The 18221-nt window shown below is 41.5% G+C and overlaps 1 protein-coding gene across 1 annotated transcript in view; it reads right to left on the bottom strand.

The window, feature by feature from the left end:
• The window catches only part of TTC6 (tetratricopeptide repeat domain 6), a 132963-nt gene that overhangs the window by 56698 nt on the left and 58044 nt on the right, over positions 1 to 18221 (bottom strand). The window contains exons 12-15 of the mRNA XM_084629936.1: positions 17262 to 17754; positions 15382 to 15511; positions 7965 to 8140; positions 7400 to 7536 (exon numbers count right to left, since the gene is read on the bottom strand). Coding sequence (XP_084486062.1) covers positions 7400 to 7536; positions 7965 to 8140; positions 15382 to 15511; positions 17262 to 17754 — 936 coding nt within the window. The remainder of the gene's footprint in view (positions 1 to 7399; positions 7537 to 7964; positions 8141 to 15381; positions 15512 to 17261; positions 17755 to 18221) is intronic.

The raw sequence follows: 18221 nt of genomic DNA, 5'->3' as shown, positions 1-18221 counted from the left end.
TTGATACCTAAGAGAGAGAGCAAACTCTATATTTTCAAAAACATTGCTTAATCCACAAAACTCAAACCACCACTACAACTTAGAAACAAAGAAAAATTAATTTGGATTTTGATGCTCCATAAAAAGAAATACTAAAGAACTAAGACCTTAATTCAGCAAAAGCACTAACGCTGGAATTTTCAAGGTAACCTGAGGGAATTAGGTACCCAACTAAGATGAAAGTACATCCTTAACTTTAATCAGGTGTTTAAATCTATCCCCATTCATCACTTTAGCATGTGGTTAAATCCAGCTAACTCTGTAGTTGCCTCTTCAAATGGATTTAAGCAGATGCTTATGTGCTTTGCTGAATCGGGATCCAAAGTCCATCAAACCCATGGAAATACTCCCTAAGGAAAGGAGTACTTGTGGCACCTTAGAGACTAACCAATTTATTTGAGCATCAGCTTTCGTGAGCTACAGCTCACTTCATCAGATGAAGTAATCATCATCGGATGAAGTGAGCTGTAGCTCACGAAAGCTCATGCTCAAATAAATTGGTTAGTCTCTAAGGTGCCACAAGTACTCCTTTTCTTTTTGCGAATACAGACTAACACGGCATTCTGAAACTCCCTAAGGAATATCTTATCCTAGAAGACTTACTTTTCAACTTCTATGACAAATCTCTTCGGAAACTAAATTATTTTTATTATTTAATGCATATTTGTCAATCTTATATTATTATTTATATTACTGTAACACCTAGGAGCCACAGTCATGGACCAGGACCGCACTGTGCAAAATACTGTACAAACATGAAACAAAAAACAGTCCCTGCCCCAAAGAGTTTACAGTCTCACTTTACATTTGTGATTACAAATATTTGCACTGTAAAAAACAAAACAAATATTATATTTCAATTTACCTAATACAAGTACTTTAGTGCAATATCTTTATCGTGAAAGTTGAACTTACAAATGTAGAATTACATACAAAAAAAACTGCATTCAAAAATAAAACACTGTAAAACTTTAGAGCTTACAAGTCCACCCAGTCCTGCTTCAGCCGATCGCTGAAGTTTGGTTACATTTGCAGGACATAATGCTGCCCGCTTCTTGTTTACAATGTCACCTGAAAGTGAGAACAGGCGTTCGCAGGGCACTGTTGTAACCGGCATTGCAAGATACTTATGTGCCAGATGCACTAGAGATTCATACGTCCCTTCATGGTTCAACCACCATTCCAGAGGATGTGTGCCTATGCTGATGACGGGTTCTGCTAGATAACGAAAGCAGAGCAGACCAACGCATGTTCATTTTCATCATCTGAGTCAGATGCCACCAGCAGAAGGTTGATTTTCTTTTTTGGTGGTTCGGATTCTGTAGTTTCCGCATCAGAATGTTGCTCTTTTAAGACTTCTGAAAGCATGCTCCACACCTCATCCCGCTCAGATTTTGGAAGGCACTTCAGATTCTTAAACTTTGGGTGGAGTGCTGGAACTATCTTTAGAAATCTCACATTGGTACCTTCTTTGTGTTTTGTCAAATGTGCAGTGGAAGTGTTCTTAAAATGAACAACATGTGCTGGGTCAGCATCCAAGACTGCTATAACATGAAATATATGGCAGAATGTGGGTAAAACAAAACAGGGGACATGTAATTCTCCCCCAAAGAGTTCAGTCACAAATTTAATTAATGCATTTTTTTAACGAGCATCATCAGCATGAAAGCATGACCTCTGGAATGGTGGCTGAAGCATGAAGGGACATACGAATGTTTAGCATATCTGGCACGTAAATACCTTGCAATGCTGCCTACAAAAGTTCCATGCAAATTCTTCTTCTCACTTTGTAGTGACATTGTAAATGATAAAAGGGCAGCATTATCTCCTGTAAATGTAAACAAACTTGTTTTAATGACTGGCTGAACAAGAAGTAGGACTGAGTGGACTTGTAGGCTCTGAAGTTTTACATTGTTATGTTTTTGAGTGCAGTTATGTAACAAAAAAAATCTACATTTGTAAGTTGCACTTTCATGACAAAGAAATTGCACTACAGTACTTGTATGAGGTGAATTGAAAAATACTATTTCTTTTGTTTACAAAAATATACACTTTGAATTCAATTACAACAGAATACAATACATATGAAACGTAGAAAAACATCCAAAATATTTAATAAATTTCAATTGGTCTTCTATTGTTTAACAGTGCAATTAAAACTGTGATTAATCGCGATTAATTTTTTTGAGTTAAACACGTGAGTTAACTGCGATTGATCGACAGCCCTAGTAGACTTCAATGCATTGGGAAAGAAAGGTAGGTCATATAATGGAGATATGCAACGCATCTTTAAGAACAACAGGTACAAGAGGATGAGTAATCATTTTTTCTTCAAGTGCTCGCGTATGTCCATTATACTGTAATTGACACCCAAGCTGTTATCCCAGGTGGCAGGACTGGGAGTCTCGTCACAGAAGGGAATGTAGGATTGCTTTCCCTATACTTGAATCTTCCTTTGATGCAGTGGCAGTGAATGATGTCTGGTAAATGTATGAATGGAAGACCACATCACCGCTTTGCAGACGTCCATAATTGGAACATGTGCCACAAACACTGCCGAGGCCAAATGCTGTCTGGTTAAGTGTGCTGTGAGTCTGTCAGTAGGCGTGACCACTTTGACAGCATAACATTCTGAAATACAGCTGGTGATCCATTTTGAGAGTCTGTGCATTGTGGTTGACTGACCTTTCACACAGTCTGCCTAAAAAATAAAGAGCTGGGAAGAAACTCAAAAGAGCTTTGTCCCACTGAGGTAAAAAACAAGAGCTCGACAAACATGCAAAGAGTGGAGCCTTCACTTGAACTTGTGTGTATGTGGCTTTGGGAAGAAAACTGACAGGTGTATAGATTGATTCAGATGGAAATCAGATACCACTTTTGAGAGAAATTTAGGGTGTGGTCTAAGCTGGAGTTTGCTTGTAGAAAACTGTGTAGAGTGGATCAGTGACCAATGTACTTAGTTCTCCCACCCTCCTAAAACACTAAGAAAGCTACCTTCACTAACAGTTGTAGAAGTGAACATGATATTAAAGGCTTGAAAAGAGAATCCATAGGGCAGACTACACTACAAGGAGTTGGGTCCCTGTTTGATAGGAAAAATCTATGTAGATCTTTCAGGACTCTGCTCATGATATGATGAATAAAAAGTCTTACCATCTGTGGAAGGTCCAAGGGTGGACCGCTGAAATGGCTGCAAGACACATCCATATGGAGCTGATGGTTAGACCTGACTCCTTAAGTTGCAAGAAACAGTCCAGTATTGTTTAAATATTAGTCTAAGTGGGGAGACACATTATGGAGGCTGGCCATCCAAATGCAGAAAGGCTTCCACTTACTCAATAAGTAACTCCTGTGGAAGGTTTTGTGCTGTGAAGAATATTCTCGACTGCCACAGAGCAATGTGCCTCTTCTGCATTCAACTACTGACATGCAGCACTTTGGGACTTCAGTGCAGCACCCGACACAATTCTGTGTTATGAGGCCAGTTATCAGTAATAGCATGGGCTCCTGCGTGGGCAGTTTGTGGAGCTCTGAATAGCAAATCTGTCTTGGCCAGGCTGGAGTTATAGGGCTCATTCTGTCATGATCTTTCTTGAACTTGAGAATTATCCTGGGAATCAGAGGTACTGCTGAGAATCAGAGCTGGGTATGCATACAGCAGACTTCTGTCCCATGGAAACAGAGAAGCATCTGATATTGATCTGGGGCTATGACCTGCTTTGGAATAGAACCAGGAACACTTCCTGTTCTGCCAAGTCACAAACAAATCCACCAACAGAAAAAACCCTGTGTGGAACAACCAAGCTAGAATGTTTATGTTGAGAAACGATTTGTGGTCTAAACTGAAAGTTCTGTTCTGACGAGCCATTAGACCATTTTGAACCCCCAGCAAAGCGAGATGCCCTGAGAGTGTCTGGGCTCCAAATGCACGTTACACAATTTTACCGCTTCCTGACAAAGGCTGTTTGAGCTGGCACCCCTTGGCTTGTTCACATAATACACTACTGTGGTGTTGTCAGTGAGCATTTGGACAGTTTTGCCCTGAATGTGAGGCAGGAACTGCTGATTTGCAGGCAAAATTGTGTGCAACTCAAGTATGCTTATGTGTAACCTGGCCTCATGGGCAGCTCATAAACTTTGAGCCTGATAAATGCCCAGATTTGCTCCAAGCTGAAGCATCTGCTACCAAAGTCTTGGAAGGGAAAAGAGGAGAGAAAGGGACTCCCTTGGCTCATCCACTGAGGTGACAACACCTTGTCAGGAATGCATGCCAGCTTATCTAGACAGTGAATCTGAGGATAATAAACTGACTTGAGCCATGCCTGCAGTCCTCTGAGGCGGGTCACACATATACGTGAACCAGTGTGACCTAAGAGCCTGAAGCAACTCCTCACAGGATGGTCCTTGAAGGATGCTCAGAGGTCCCAGAGAGTCTGAAATCTAGAAAGAGACTAACACCTTGACAGAAGTCAAATCCAGGACTTCCCCAGTGAATTCTACCTTTGCAAAGACAATAATATCAACTTTTCTCTGTTTAATTTCAGGCCCAGAATGTTGAACAGACACAGAGTTTGATGGACCATAACATGCAGCTGGCATCTGAAGTGACCCCAAATCAACAAGTTGTCCAGGTAAGGATAACAGTGATGTCTCTTCCGTGAAGACAGTCTGCCACTACTGCCATGCACTTGGTAAAGACCCTCGATGCTGACGATAGGCTGAAGGGTAAGACAGTGATCTGGTAATGGTCATCTACTAAGACAAACTCAAACTCCTTCCCCACGCCTCCTGCCCACCGCAATCAGCTGTTATGCAGTGCGCAGGAGGCTCTGGTGGGGAGGGGGAAAGAGCGAGAGCATGGCAGGCTTGGGGGAAGGGGTGGAGTGGGGACAGAGCCTGGGGCCAAGCAGGGGGTTGAGCACTCCCCAGCACATTGGAAAGTTAGCATCTATAGCTCCAGCCCTAGAGTTAGTGCCTATGCAAGGAGCTGCATATTAACCTATGAAGAGCCGCATGTGGCTCCGGAGCCACAGGTTGGCCACCCCTGCTGTAAGTCAAGGGAAGCATGCCAGCCTCCCAGATCTATGGAGGGGATAATCATAGCCAAGGATGCCATACAGAATCTTATCTTCCTGAGGTATTTGTTGGGCTTTCAAAGGTCTATGATGGGTCCGAGAGTTCTTTAGTGGGTGCAACACCTCATCTATATTAGGTGAAAACAATGCACATTCCTTCAAGGAGAGTCCTTAATTGTCTGTGACACCTGCACAGGAATCCCCAAGGACTCCAACCAGGAAGAGCAGCACGTAGTCACTGCCATAGCCCTGGCTGTAGAATCCGCCATGTCCAAAGAAGCCTGAAGAGCTGATTGAGAGACAAGGTGGCCCTCAAAAATGAGTGACTGAAATTGTTCTCTGGAACCTTCCAGCAGCTTGCTCACAAATTGAGATATTGCCTCCCAGTTAGAGAAGTCAGACCTCGACAAGAGAGCATAGTGATAGACAATATTGAGGTGTGAACTTTCCATAAAATGAGTTTTACTACCAAAAAGGTTGAGCTTCCTGGTGTTTTTGTATTTGGGGGCAGCCTTGGCCTGGTTCTGCCAGTTCTTCTCATTCACTACAGCCACTATCAAAGAGCCAAGTGTGGGATGTAATTAAAACTGTTCAAACCACTGGGTCAGAACCTGGTATTCCATTCATTTGGCCACGGGGGGAATGGAGGAAGGGGTTTGCCAAAGTGTTTTAGCCAGCTGCATAATGTCCTCATTGATAGGCAGGACTACCTTTAATACCACATCTTGGCAGCTTTGCCAGTGCCAGATGACAGATTTTGTCCTGAAACAATGGTGACTGTGGTAGCAATGGACATAAGTCCCTGCTATGGCCTAAGCCTCTGGTGTAGTCAGTACAAACATGGCTATTGTCCCACAGTGAGCAGAAATGCCTGCTCCATTGCAGCTGGAGAGATAGCTAGTCTCAATGGTCCCTGGGAGGGCACCTGGGTTGATGGCTCAGGTCTTTCTATATGAGCCAGAACAAGGAAGCAGCAAGCCAAAGGGCAGACTGTACCACTAGTACCAGAACAATCTTCTTGTTGTGTTTTTGAGGCCAGAACTACTCTGAGTCTTGGACTTCAAAGAAGACAGTCGTGGAGACAGAACTCTCCTGCAGCTCCTGTCTGTGGGCATAGCTGCAGGAGCACTTCAGGAAGGAGTCATCGAAGAACTACCTTTGGACAACTGAGGAAGTTCCAACACCATTCTAAGGGCAGCCTTCATGAGGATGTAATGGAGATGCTCCTTCCTCAGCTTCTCTGTCCTGGCCTTGAAACCACAACAAATAAAGCACTTATTTCTAACACGATCCTTGCCTAAGCACTTGAGACAAGGCAAATGAGGGTCACTGACAGATATAGGCTTTCCGCAGCCTGAGCAAAGTTAAAAACCCAGGGATCTTGGCACAGGCTCCCCGGATCCCAAGTAGGGACTGGATGCCCTGCTGACTGGAAAAAAACTAAGAACTAAACATTTTTGAAATGAAATAAAAAATTTTAAAAGCATCAAGTGACAAAAAGGAGTACCATTAGGTATTACAGAGTAGACTAAAAGTTTTTGTTAACAGGGAACACAAATGCTCTGACCACCAACCACGGATGGTAACAAGAAACTGCAGGAGCAGAGGGTTGGCTCCACGCTTTATACCCTCACTTCAGAGAATGAGGAGCTCAGCTGTGAGGGGGGCTGCCCCTATATGTACCACTAAGGGAAAACTCTCCACCACCGGTGCCTGGGACATGCACACACCTACAGTATAATCATCAATATACAAGCACTTGAAATATCTGCAAGAATTAGACTTGGCCTGGATGCGAGGACCTAGAGAGAGGCTGGAGTCAAAGATGACACCCAGATTACGGGCCTGAACAACAGGTAGAATTATGGTGTTCTCCACCATGGTCAAGAAAAAGGTAACGGAAAAGGCTTGGGAATAGAGTTCCAACTTTGGCTGGACGAATTCCTGGAGATTTCATAACATGACATGATCTTTATTTAAAGATTCGTCTTTAATTCCTGGAGACTCCAGGGCAATCCTGGAGGCTTGGCAACCTTTGGGGGGATTAAGAGCTCTGTTTTAGCCACGTTCAGCGTAAATTAATTGTTAGATATCAACGAGGAGATGTCAGTGAGACAGGCTGAGATTTTAGTTTGGATAGACAGACAGGTCTGGAGTAGAGACAGAGATCTGTCAGTCCCTGCATAGAGATGGTAGTTTAATTTGTGTTTGCAGATGAGATGTTACTATATTATTTTTAAAAGCTATTTTAAAAATCAAATAATAATTATGGACTATATATTTACCTTGCTTCAACATTGCTGGGGTCTTCCTTAATCACAGCTGTAAAATCCTGAAGAGCTATAGTCCAAACTGATTTCTCAAAGAAATGTATTCCATGTTTCATAAATGCATCTGTTCTTTTTGGATTATATTGAAAACACTACATTGAAAAATTTAAGAAGCACATAATATTTGCATAATAGTTATACTTATTTTCCTACAAATTAAAAATCTGAAATGAAAAGGTACCAAAGAGTATAAACTTTTAGTTTATATATTTTTTTAAAAAATCTTCCATTCTTTTAAAAAAATTTCCTTGTCCTTTAATTTCCTTTGCTATTCTTTTCCCTTCAATTGTAAAAGTGGAACACATAACCAACTAGGCAATCTTATAAACTGACTCTTAATTTAGCTATGAATCATTCTCCAGGATAAATTACATAAAATATGTACTAACTCCATCACACTGAATGATTTGTTTGTTTAAAAGGATACATAGCTTTCAGAAATTTGTGCCAGATAAATCTAAATATTTGTAATTCAGTGTTGTTACTATAATAATGTTACACTACAAAAAGGAAAACCTACTTTGGCATAATCATCCATTGCCAACAATAAGTCCTGTTTCTCTTCCAACAACTCAGCTCTCCTAAAATAAATGTCATCATCTGTAGGGTTGCATTTCACTGCTAACGTGCAATTTATGATGGCCAATGCATTATTGCCTTGATTTCTGTAAATTTCAGCCTTTGACAGATATGCATCTAGAACCAATAAAATATAAAATACATTTAGCAGCACAAAATATTTACGATTCATCTGCCATCTGTAGAAAAATAGCACAAGCATGAAAGTAAAGCATGACCAATTCTTTTTCACTCTGGGTGATACACGGCAAAAGTACTGGAACTTCAGCTCTGTGCTCAGACCTCTAACTCCATAGTCCTCCCGACAGATAGCTTGTGTAAGATTTCTCAGTTATTGAAAGTCTTTGCAAACTCAGATTAACGTAAAGCACTTCAAAGTGATCCGAATGTTCAAAGCCATTTTAGCCTGAGTAAAATAACCTAACAGGCCTATTTTGATGTTTCTCAACAACATTCTAATCTGTAGATTGAGCAAAGAGATGAAATAAAAAAAAAAACTGTGCATGCACAAAAAACTTCCAGCAACTTAAATTACTACACCAATTTATTTCAAACACAGCATGTTTCCTTAGCTCCCCTTAGAATGTATTCCTCAAAACAAAGCAAGTTTGAGCAAAAAATATCAGTCACAAGTTAGTTATGTTTGTGTCAAATTCCTGATTAAAAAACTTACGGCAGTGTTTACACACACATGCACACCTCAAAACATTGAACAAATTTTGCTGGAACTTTGCAAAAACAATTTGCTTCAGGCAATCATCAAGCATGGAAAACTGCAACCTAAAATGAATTTGTCTGTTTAGCGCAGTTAAAAAAAGGGAGTTAATCATAAAAATTACATTTTAACTAACATACAAGGGGACAAAATTAAGGGTGCATGGACAACCGTAAATTTGTTGTTTCCTAACTTTCAAGTGCACCCTAAGTAACATTCTTTTCATGCAGGTTTTATTGTATGCAATCCCTTAGGTTTCTGTTTGCTGTAAATTTTTATCTTCCATTAAAAACAATCTCACCTAGGGTTGCTAGGTGTCTAGTTTTCAACCAGAAAGTCCAGTTTTAAGGGGACCTGTATAGTCTCCAGTCAGAAGTATTGACTAGACACCAAAAGTCCGATTACTGCAATTTTCTATCTTCTTCTCCAGGAAGCAGCTGTAGCCATGAGGGAAACTCTGCAGAGGGTTCAGCCATCGCCGCTGTGGGTCAGGGCGGAGCAAGCCATACCCCTGGGGCACACAGGTGGGGGAGTGTCCCTGGTTTGCCTCGCTCCCCTCCAGCTGCACAGTGCCTGGGTGGGTGTGAGCCAGGAGGAGGGAGGGGTTAGGAGTAGTCATGGCCTGTCAGTCATGGAACCCTCACTCTGAACTCTAGGGTACAGATGTGGGGACCTGCATGAAAGACCCCCTAAGCTTATTTCTACCAGCTTAGGTTAAAAACTTCCTCAAGGCACAAAGTCTTTGCCCTTGGATTAGGTAAAACGCTACCACCACCAAGAGTTTTAGACAAAGAACAGGGAAAGGACCACTTGGGGTCCTATTCCCCCAAAATATTCCCCCAAGCCCTACACCCCCTTTTCTGGGGAAGGTTTGATAATAATATCCTCATCAATTGGTACAGGTGAACACAGACCCAAACCCTTGGATCTTAAGAACGATGAAAAATCAATTGGGTTCTTAAAAGAAGAATTTTATTTAAAGAAAAGGTAAAAGAATCCCCTCTGTAAAATCAGGGTGGTAAATACTTTACAGGGTAATCAGATTCAAAACACAGAGAATCCCTCTAGGCAAAATCTTAAGTTACAAAAAGACACAAAAACAGGAATACACATTACCTCCAGCACAGCGAATTTACAAGCCAAAAAACAAAGAAAACCTAACGCATTTTCTAGCTAGATTACTTACTAACTTTACAGGAGTTGGAGAGCTTGCATCCTTGATCTGTTCCCGGCAAAGGTATCACACAGACAGACAAAAACCTTCCCCCCCCCTCCAGATTTGAAAGTATCTTGTCCCCTCATTGGTCATTTTGGGTCAGGTGCCAGAGAGGTTACCTTAGCTTCTTAACCCTTTACAGATGAAAGCGTTTTGCCTCTGGCCAGGAAGGATTTTATAGCACTGTACACAGAAAGGTGATTACCCTTCCCTTTATATTTATGACAGAGCCCCTGTGAGGGGTATTTGTAGGGAGCTTGTTGCCACAAGCTAGTGAACAGGGGACCACAAACAGGGGAGTTTGAGAGAGGGAGAAGGAGATCCCCCTGCTGAAAGAACAAGTTGCGAGTACTAATCTTGGGGTGAGTGAGTTTGTTTGGCTGTTTGTTTTTTTTCTCTCTTTCAGGTTATTTCAGTTACAGGGTCAGTTGAGATTGTGTCTGGGGACTGTTTGAGCCTTTGTTCCCTGGATCATCCTTGATCATCTTTGATTAGCCTCAATCAGCCTTGCGATCACCCTCCCCCTGTGTGATTAACAATGGGCTAGAGCTGACCTAGGAGAAAAGGCCTTAAAAGCCAGAGGCTAAGCGACCCAGGGGAGCTAGCAAAAAGGGGACCACAAACAGGGGAGTTTGAGAGGGAGTTTGTGGGCGGGAGCTGTGGTTAGGAAGGGACACATCGCCAGTGCCAACACTGCTCCAGTCTCCTCCACTTGCACCTGTACCCAGACAAACCACCTAAGCATGGATGCCTCTACCCAGATCCTGGTGTGGATTTGAAGAGACCGTGGGCTGCATTTCCCCACTCACAGAAAGCCACGCTGGGGGGACCATCCAGCGTGAAAGGTGCCTGCTGGTGGAATCTCAGGAAGCAGGGGGGAGAGCTATAGGAGGAGGTGGCTAAGCTGAGGAGCATCCATGCCCACAAAGAATTCCTTGAGAGTATCCACATGGAGACATCCAAGGCTGAGGAAGCTATCCAGTTTCAAAGGACTGATGTCACACCACCAGGGGAGGAGGATATGGCTCTGTCACAGGGAGGACACTGGTTACTTCTGGCAACAGGCAGTGCTCCACCCCCTACTCCCAAACTGCCCACTATGATGATGGAAAACCATTATGCTGCCCTGGCAACGAGCGATGAGGAATCACCCCCAAATGTGGAGGAGGAGAAGCCATATACCCACAAGGCTGGGAGGATCGCAGCCACCAGTCCCAGGAGGAAACATAGGGTAGGCTGGTGAATCTCTTCTGTCACCCTGACATGGCATCCTGGAAGGTATGGCTAAGGGACAGCGGCCCATATCCGAGATGTTACTGAGGGACTGTCGAGGATCATCCAGCCCTCTTACTACAACCCACTGCTACTCATCCATGTGGGCACTAATGATACTGTGAGGTATGACCTTCAGCAGGTCATGAGTGACTACAGGGCTCTGGGAGTAAGGGTGAAGAAGTTGGGAGCGCAGGTGGTGTTCTCTTCAATCCTTCCGGTCAAGGGTAGGAGTCAAGGCAGAGACAGATGCAACCTGGAGGTGAGTGCCTGGCTGCGAGGATGGTGTTGCCAGGAGGGTTTCAGCTTCCTTGACCATGGGATGCTGTTCCCGGAAGAAGAACTGCTAAGCTGAGATGGGGTCCATCTATCGAGGAAGGGGAAGAGCATATTTGGATACAGAATGGCTAACCTCGTGAGGATAGCTTTAAACTAAGTTTGAAGGGGGCAGGTGACCAAACCCCACAGTTAAGTAAACATGGAGACCTGAGAGAAGGGTCAGAATGTGGTGGGAGCATGGGCTGTTATAGCAGGGATAAGGGAGAGACAAGACAGAACTCGGGGGGGGGGGGAGCATGAAATCAAATCAGTGTCTTAAATGTATACTAATGCAAGAAGTATAGGGAATAAGCAAGAAGAACTCAAAATACTAATAAATAAACACAACTATGACATAGCTGGCATCACAGAGACTTGGTGGGATAATACACATGACTGGAATGTTGGTATAGAAGGGTACAGCTTGCTCAGGAAGGACAGGCAGAGAAAAAAGGGAGGAGGTGTTGCCTTGTATATTAAAAATGTATATACTTGGATTGAGGTTGAGATGGAAATCGGAGACGGACTTGTTGAAAGTCTCTGGGTAAAGATAAAATGGGTAAAAAACAAGGGTGCTGTCATGGTACAGGTCTACTACAGAGCACCTAACCAGGAAGAAGAGTTGGATGAAGCTTTTTTTAAGCAACTAACAAAATCATCCAAAGTACAGGGCTTGGTGGTAATGGGAGACTTCAACTACCCAGACATCTGTTGGGAAAATAACACAACAGGACACAAATTATCCAACAAGTTCTTGGAATGTATTAGAGACCATTTTTTATTTCAGAAGGTAGAGAAAGCTACTAGGGAGAGGCTGTTCTAGATTTTATTTTGACAAATAGGGAGGAACTGGTTGAGATTTTGATCAAATTCACCCAAGCGGCACTTCCACTTTCATGAAATGGTAACGTTCATGATTTTAAGGAATGGTAGGAGGGAGAACAGCAAAATAAAGACAATGGATTTCAAGAAAGCAGACTTTAGCAAACTCAGGGAGTTGGTAGGTAAGATCCCATGGAAAGCAAATCTAAGGGGAAAAACAATTGAAGACGGTTGGCAGTTTTTCAAAGGCCACAAGAGCAAACTATCCCACTGCATATGAAAGATACAAAGTATGAGAAGAGACCACCCTGGCTTCACCAGGATATCTTCAATGATCTAAAACTCAAAAAAAGAGTTCAACAAAAAGTGGAAACTAGGTCAAATTACAAAGGATGAATATAAACAAATAACACAAGTATGTAGGGACAAAATTAGAAAGTCCAAGGCACAAAATGAAATCAAACTAGCTAGAGACGTAAAGGGTAACAAGAAAACATTCTTCAAATACATTAGAATCAAGAGGAAGACCAAGGACAGGGTAGGTCCATTGCTCAATAAGGGTGGGGGGGAACAATAACAGAAAATGTGGAAATGGCAGAGATGCTTAATGACTACTTTGTTTCAGTTTTAACCAAGAAGGTTGGTGGTGATTGGACCTCTAACGTAGTGAATGACCGTGAAAATGAGGTAGGATCAGAGGCTAAAACTGGGAAAGAACAAGTTAAAAATTACTTAGACAAGTCATCAGGGCCTGATGAAATGCATCCTAGAATGGAGCTGACTGAGGAGATATCTGAGCTATTAGCCATTATCTTTGAAAAGTCCTGGAATCTCCCATCTTCCATAAGACTGGAAAAGAGCAAATATAGTGCCAATCTATAAAAAGGGAAATAAGGACAACCCAGGGAATTACAGACCAGTTTATCTTCTGCTCCCAGAAAGATAATGGAGCAAATAATAAAGCAAACAATTTGCAAAGATCTAGAGGATAATACAGTGATAATACATGGATTTGTCAAGAACAAATGGTGTCAAACCAACCTGATAGCTTTCTTTGACAGGATAACAAGCCTTGTGGATAGGGGGAAGCAGTAGACGTGGTATATCTTGACTTTACTAAAGCTTTTGATACTGTCTCGCATGACCGTCTCATAAACAAACTAGGGCAATGCAACCTAGATGGAGCTACTATAAGGTGGGTGCATAACTGGTTGGAAAACCGCTCCCTGAGAATAGTTATCAGTGGTTCACAGTCATGCTGGAAGGGCATAATGAGAGGGGTCCCATAGGGATCAGTTCTGGGTCCGGTTCTGTTCAATATCTTCATCAACGATTTAGATAATGGCATAGAAAGAGTATAAAGTTTGCGGACAATACCAAACTGGGAGGGGTTGCAAGTGCTTTGGAGGATAGGATTATAATTCAAAATCAGCTGGACAAACAGGAGAAATGGTCTGAAGTAAATAGGATGAAATTCAATAAGGAGAAATACAAAGTACTTCACTTAGGAATGAACAAATCAGTTGCACACATACAAAATGGGAAATGACTGCCTAGGAAGGAGTACTGACGAAAGGGATCTGGGGGTCATAGTGGACCACAAGCTAAATATGAGTCAACAGTGTAACACTTGCAAACAACATTCTGGGATGTATCTGCAGGAATGTTGTAAGCAAGACACGAAAAGAAGACTGAGAGGGGACATGATAACAGTTTTCATGTACATAAAAGGTTGTTACAAGGAGGAAGGGGAAAAAATGTTCTTCTAAACGCTGAGGACAGGACAAGAAGCAATTGGCTTAAATGGCAAGGGAGGTTTAGGTTGGACATTAGGAAAAACTTCCTAGCTGTCAGGGTGGTTAAGCACTGGAATAAACTGCCTAGGGAGGTTGTGGAATCTCCATCATCGGAGATTTTTAAGAGCAGGTTAGAAAAAAACCTGTCAGGGATGGTCTAGAGAATACGAACTCCTGCCTTGAGTGCAGGGGACTGAACTAGATGACCTCTCAAGGTCTCTTCCAGTCCTATGATTCTATGCTTCTAACTTACCCTGAGCACGTTTGAACCCTGTACCTTCTGTACTACAGCACAGACTTTTATCATTTGCACTACAAGAATAACATTAGTCAGTGGCAGAAGAAGGCTGCAATTGCAGATGGTGAGAGGGAGTAGGCCACTGGGGACAGGATATGGTTTGGGGGAGCCTGGTCCACCTCCCTCTCTCACTCCCCCACCCTTCCTGGGAGTTGGAGAGCCCCTGCCCCATGTGGAGCCCCCACAACAGGGAATGAACCTCTGGGACCATTTCCTGGCCCAGATAATGACTAGGGGGAACCTGGCTTATCTCTCTTCCACTTCCCACCCCAGAAGTGGGGAATCTCCTGATCCATACTGTGCCCTGGGAGGACGGTGGATGGATGGCTCGGGCCACATGCTGGATTCAGATGGCTAGTTGGGAAAGCCTGTGTTTCTGTGTTCCCCACTGAAGGAGTTGAGGGATCTCCTGCTGCATGTAGTGCCTGGGTCTAGGGGGAGGCTGGGAGCAGAACACCCAGCCCTCCCACCTCACCCAACCTGCTGCAGCTGCTCTGGGAGCTCCCAAGCACTTTGAGTAGCATCCACTGCAGCTCCTTTGGCTTTCCTTTCCTTTCACAAACCAAAAAAAAATAAAAGGTTGAAAGAACACTTTATAATAGAAATCTTTAGGCAGGGTCATTACCAGCTTTCCTAGAAATATTAATGGATATAACATCATGACAATTGTGTATGTATTGAAATAAAACAGTTAGTTATTGTTTTAGAAATTTGGGCCCCAATCTTTCAAAGACTTGTGCTCATGCAAAACTTTACAAACTACAAGCAATCCTATTGAAGTAAATGGGACTATTTGGTGCATAAAGTTAGGCATGTCCATAAGTCTTTGTGATACTGGGGCCTAATACAACTGAAGAAACAGCATTTGTAAGAAAAAACTGTTTTAAAAAAAAAATCAGTCATACTTCAGTAGATACATACCTGCATTATTTTTGTTCCACTTAATTATAAAATTCAGGTCATCCAAGGCAGCTTGATTTTTTTCTTGAAAGAGGTAAATCAAATGTCTGTGCCAATAAGCATTAAGTAGAAGTGGTTCTAAGCTTATGGCCTACAAAAGAAAATGTGAAATAAATAATAATTTATTATTTAGACAGTGAGATCTCACCAAGCAAATAATTTCTTATGCATTTTATTCATAGTGCTCATAATATTAATCTAACATAAGTCTAGGGAAAATTTACAGGAGTATACATATCTGCCACTGGTCTGCTAGAGTCTGGACTTGTAAACTGTCAAGACACACTGCAAGGCTCACCTGTTTTCTAAGGCTTTGGAGGATGATAAAGATGAGGAATTAAAAGAATAAAATGAATGTCCTGTGCAGGTAATTTTAGACAGTCTAGAAGATATCTAAGAGATTATAGGTGATATTGTGTATTATAATGTACTGTAAAGAGTCAGAACATGTAACAGATACCTATATTATTTTATAAATCAAAATAAATTAAACAAATACATACTTTACACTTATGTATCACTTTACATGGAAAGTCTAGTTTCTTAATTATAAAACAGTAAGTCAAATTTAAAGTTAAAATGTTTTATAAATGTTTACTGGAATCTGGAGATAATATGTAAATTGGGTCCAGAACAGGCACATTTTGGGGGGAAGTATCAAAACCAGGTAAAAAGATTTTTACCCACATGCTTTGGATCTATGCATAATGAGAACAGGTGATGTGAAAGATGAGCAATGTGGATTTGGAATTTATAATTACTGCACCTATCTAAAATAAACACTATTCCTGATCTGAAGACTATTTCATCAAGAAACGTCCTGGTGATAGGCACCTTAGAAATACCTAAAATAGATAAGTAAATTGAAGGAGCGCTGCTTGGATAGAATTTGAATTAATGAAGAATAAGATCCTCCAACAAAGACAGACTGGAGGGTAAATCTTTCTCACATTGTAGATCTTGAGAGAGCAGGACAGCACAGATGATTAAAACACATATATAAACAATTTATTTATACTGAGGGGGCTGAGATTAATTATCATCATTATAATCATGATTTAACATTTATATTCCAATAGTGTATGGACACCAAGCAGGTTGGGGCCCCAACGTGTTAGATGCGGTGCAAACATATAGTAAAAGATAAGTATAAATATGAAGAACTATGCTATTGGCTGTAAGTGAAGATTTTTGCATTAAATACACCTTCTACCTTCAAGTAATGTACTTTAGATTTTATCTTTTTATTTTTGCTGTTTATAATTTATTTTTGTTATGCTTAGTTTAGATTGTGTAGTTTCTTGGGTGGAGGTGAAGAGTTTCTCTATAAAGTGGGTACCCTCTAAATTACTGATAGACTTAATCTTCAAAAACATACCAAATACCAATGTTAATTTATAAATATTAATTATTGTAAGAACATTTATTTTACTTATGCGTAATAAATATACTGCACTTTATAGAAAATAAAGGCTTGATCATCAGCTGTGCCCAAAGTAGTACTTGGAACAGCTGGAAACAAAAAAAAAAAAAAACCTTACTTGCCATCTTTCTACACTCTCTCTTCGCAGCCAGGGCCCAATTCAGAACTTTTCTAGCTTGAGACAGCTATTATGGACTCCAAAGAAACATTATGGTGCTAGAGCACAGCGTATTTTGGCCCTGCATCTCCATTCCCCCAATATGCACCTGGGAGCATCCCATTCTGGGAGAGAGGCAAAAGAAGGTGGCATAGAGGCTGGCTATCAGCTTTCTACCAGCCCTGGGAGAACTCAGATGCCCAACAAGGAAATAAAAAACACCTACTTCTTGGTAGTAAACAAACTTTGTATTAAACTTACTTTTTCTAAATCATCCATGGCTGACTTTAACTTGCCTAATTTCCTGTTTATTGCTCCACGTCTACAATAGTGAAATGCTGAGGAATTTTCTTCCTTTTCAATCAATACTGTTAGTCTATTGATTTCTGTTTCCAAATCTTCAATTTCAGCAATATCTTCTACCAAAGCAGGATTCACTGAGTCCATTAGTTCTATTTCTAGATCAGGTTTTCCTTGTTCTGCAGAGTCCACCTTCTTAGTGTCTGTTAGTACTTTAGCATCTTTTTCCTCAGTAGAAGCCCTACTAGGAGGGAAAGCCTCATCAAACCAGCTATCCCAGATTCCTCTGACCCACTCACAAACACCAAGGTCTTTTGGAATTCCACCTTTACTTTTTTCAAATTTCTCAAAATCTAACAAACAAGGGAGACTGGGACTTCGATAACGTTGGACTGCCGGAGATACTCTGATACTGAATTTATCCTGTAGATGCAGTCTTCCAAGGGATACAGAGCTGAAACAGGGGGGAAAAATGATGACGTTAACTACAGGTTCTTAGCTGTATTGATGATACGGAGAATTTGGCAATCAATAAATATTTAATTAACCACTTAATTAGTTTAATTAATAATTATATAATATTTTTGGTCTAAGAGCCACTTATTACAATATAATTACAAATTAGTCACAAGTGAGCACAGGTATGATAAATGATGTTCACACTCCAAAATAAATCAGCACCTGCTGCTTAGTTCCAAGCACACACACCTCCTCAGAAAGTTCTCAACAGACGTATATAAGGACAAAGCTAGATCTGAGAAAAGGACCAAATTCAAGAGCTGCATAATAACCTAAAAGATTAGATTAAATAGATGGATGAGACACACTAATGGGATTCTAAGGAGGCCAGTGAACATAGATCTACGTGCATCATCCAAATTGTAATGCATGGAACATGCTAATCGCCAACGACGGTGCCAA

Source organism: Lepidochelys olivacea (genome assembly GCF_965140295.1).
Source record: "Lepidochelys olivacea isolate rLepOli2 genome assembly, chromosome: 6".
Classification (NCBI taxonomy): domain Eukaryota; kingdom Metazoa; phylum Chordata; order Testudines; family Cheloniidae; genus Lepidochelys; species Lepidochelys olivacea.
Note: the sequence above shows the minus strand (reverse complement) of the source record. Positions and strands in the feature narration are given on the sequence as shown.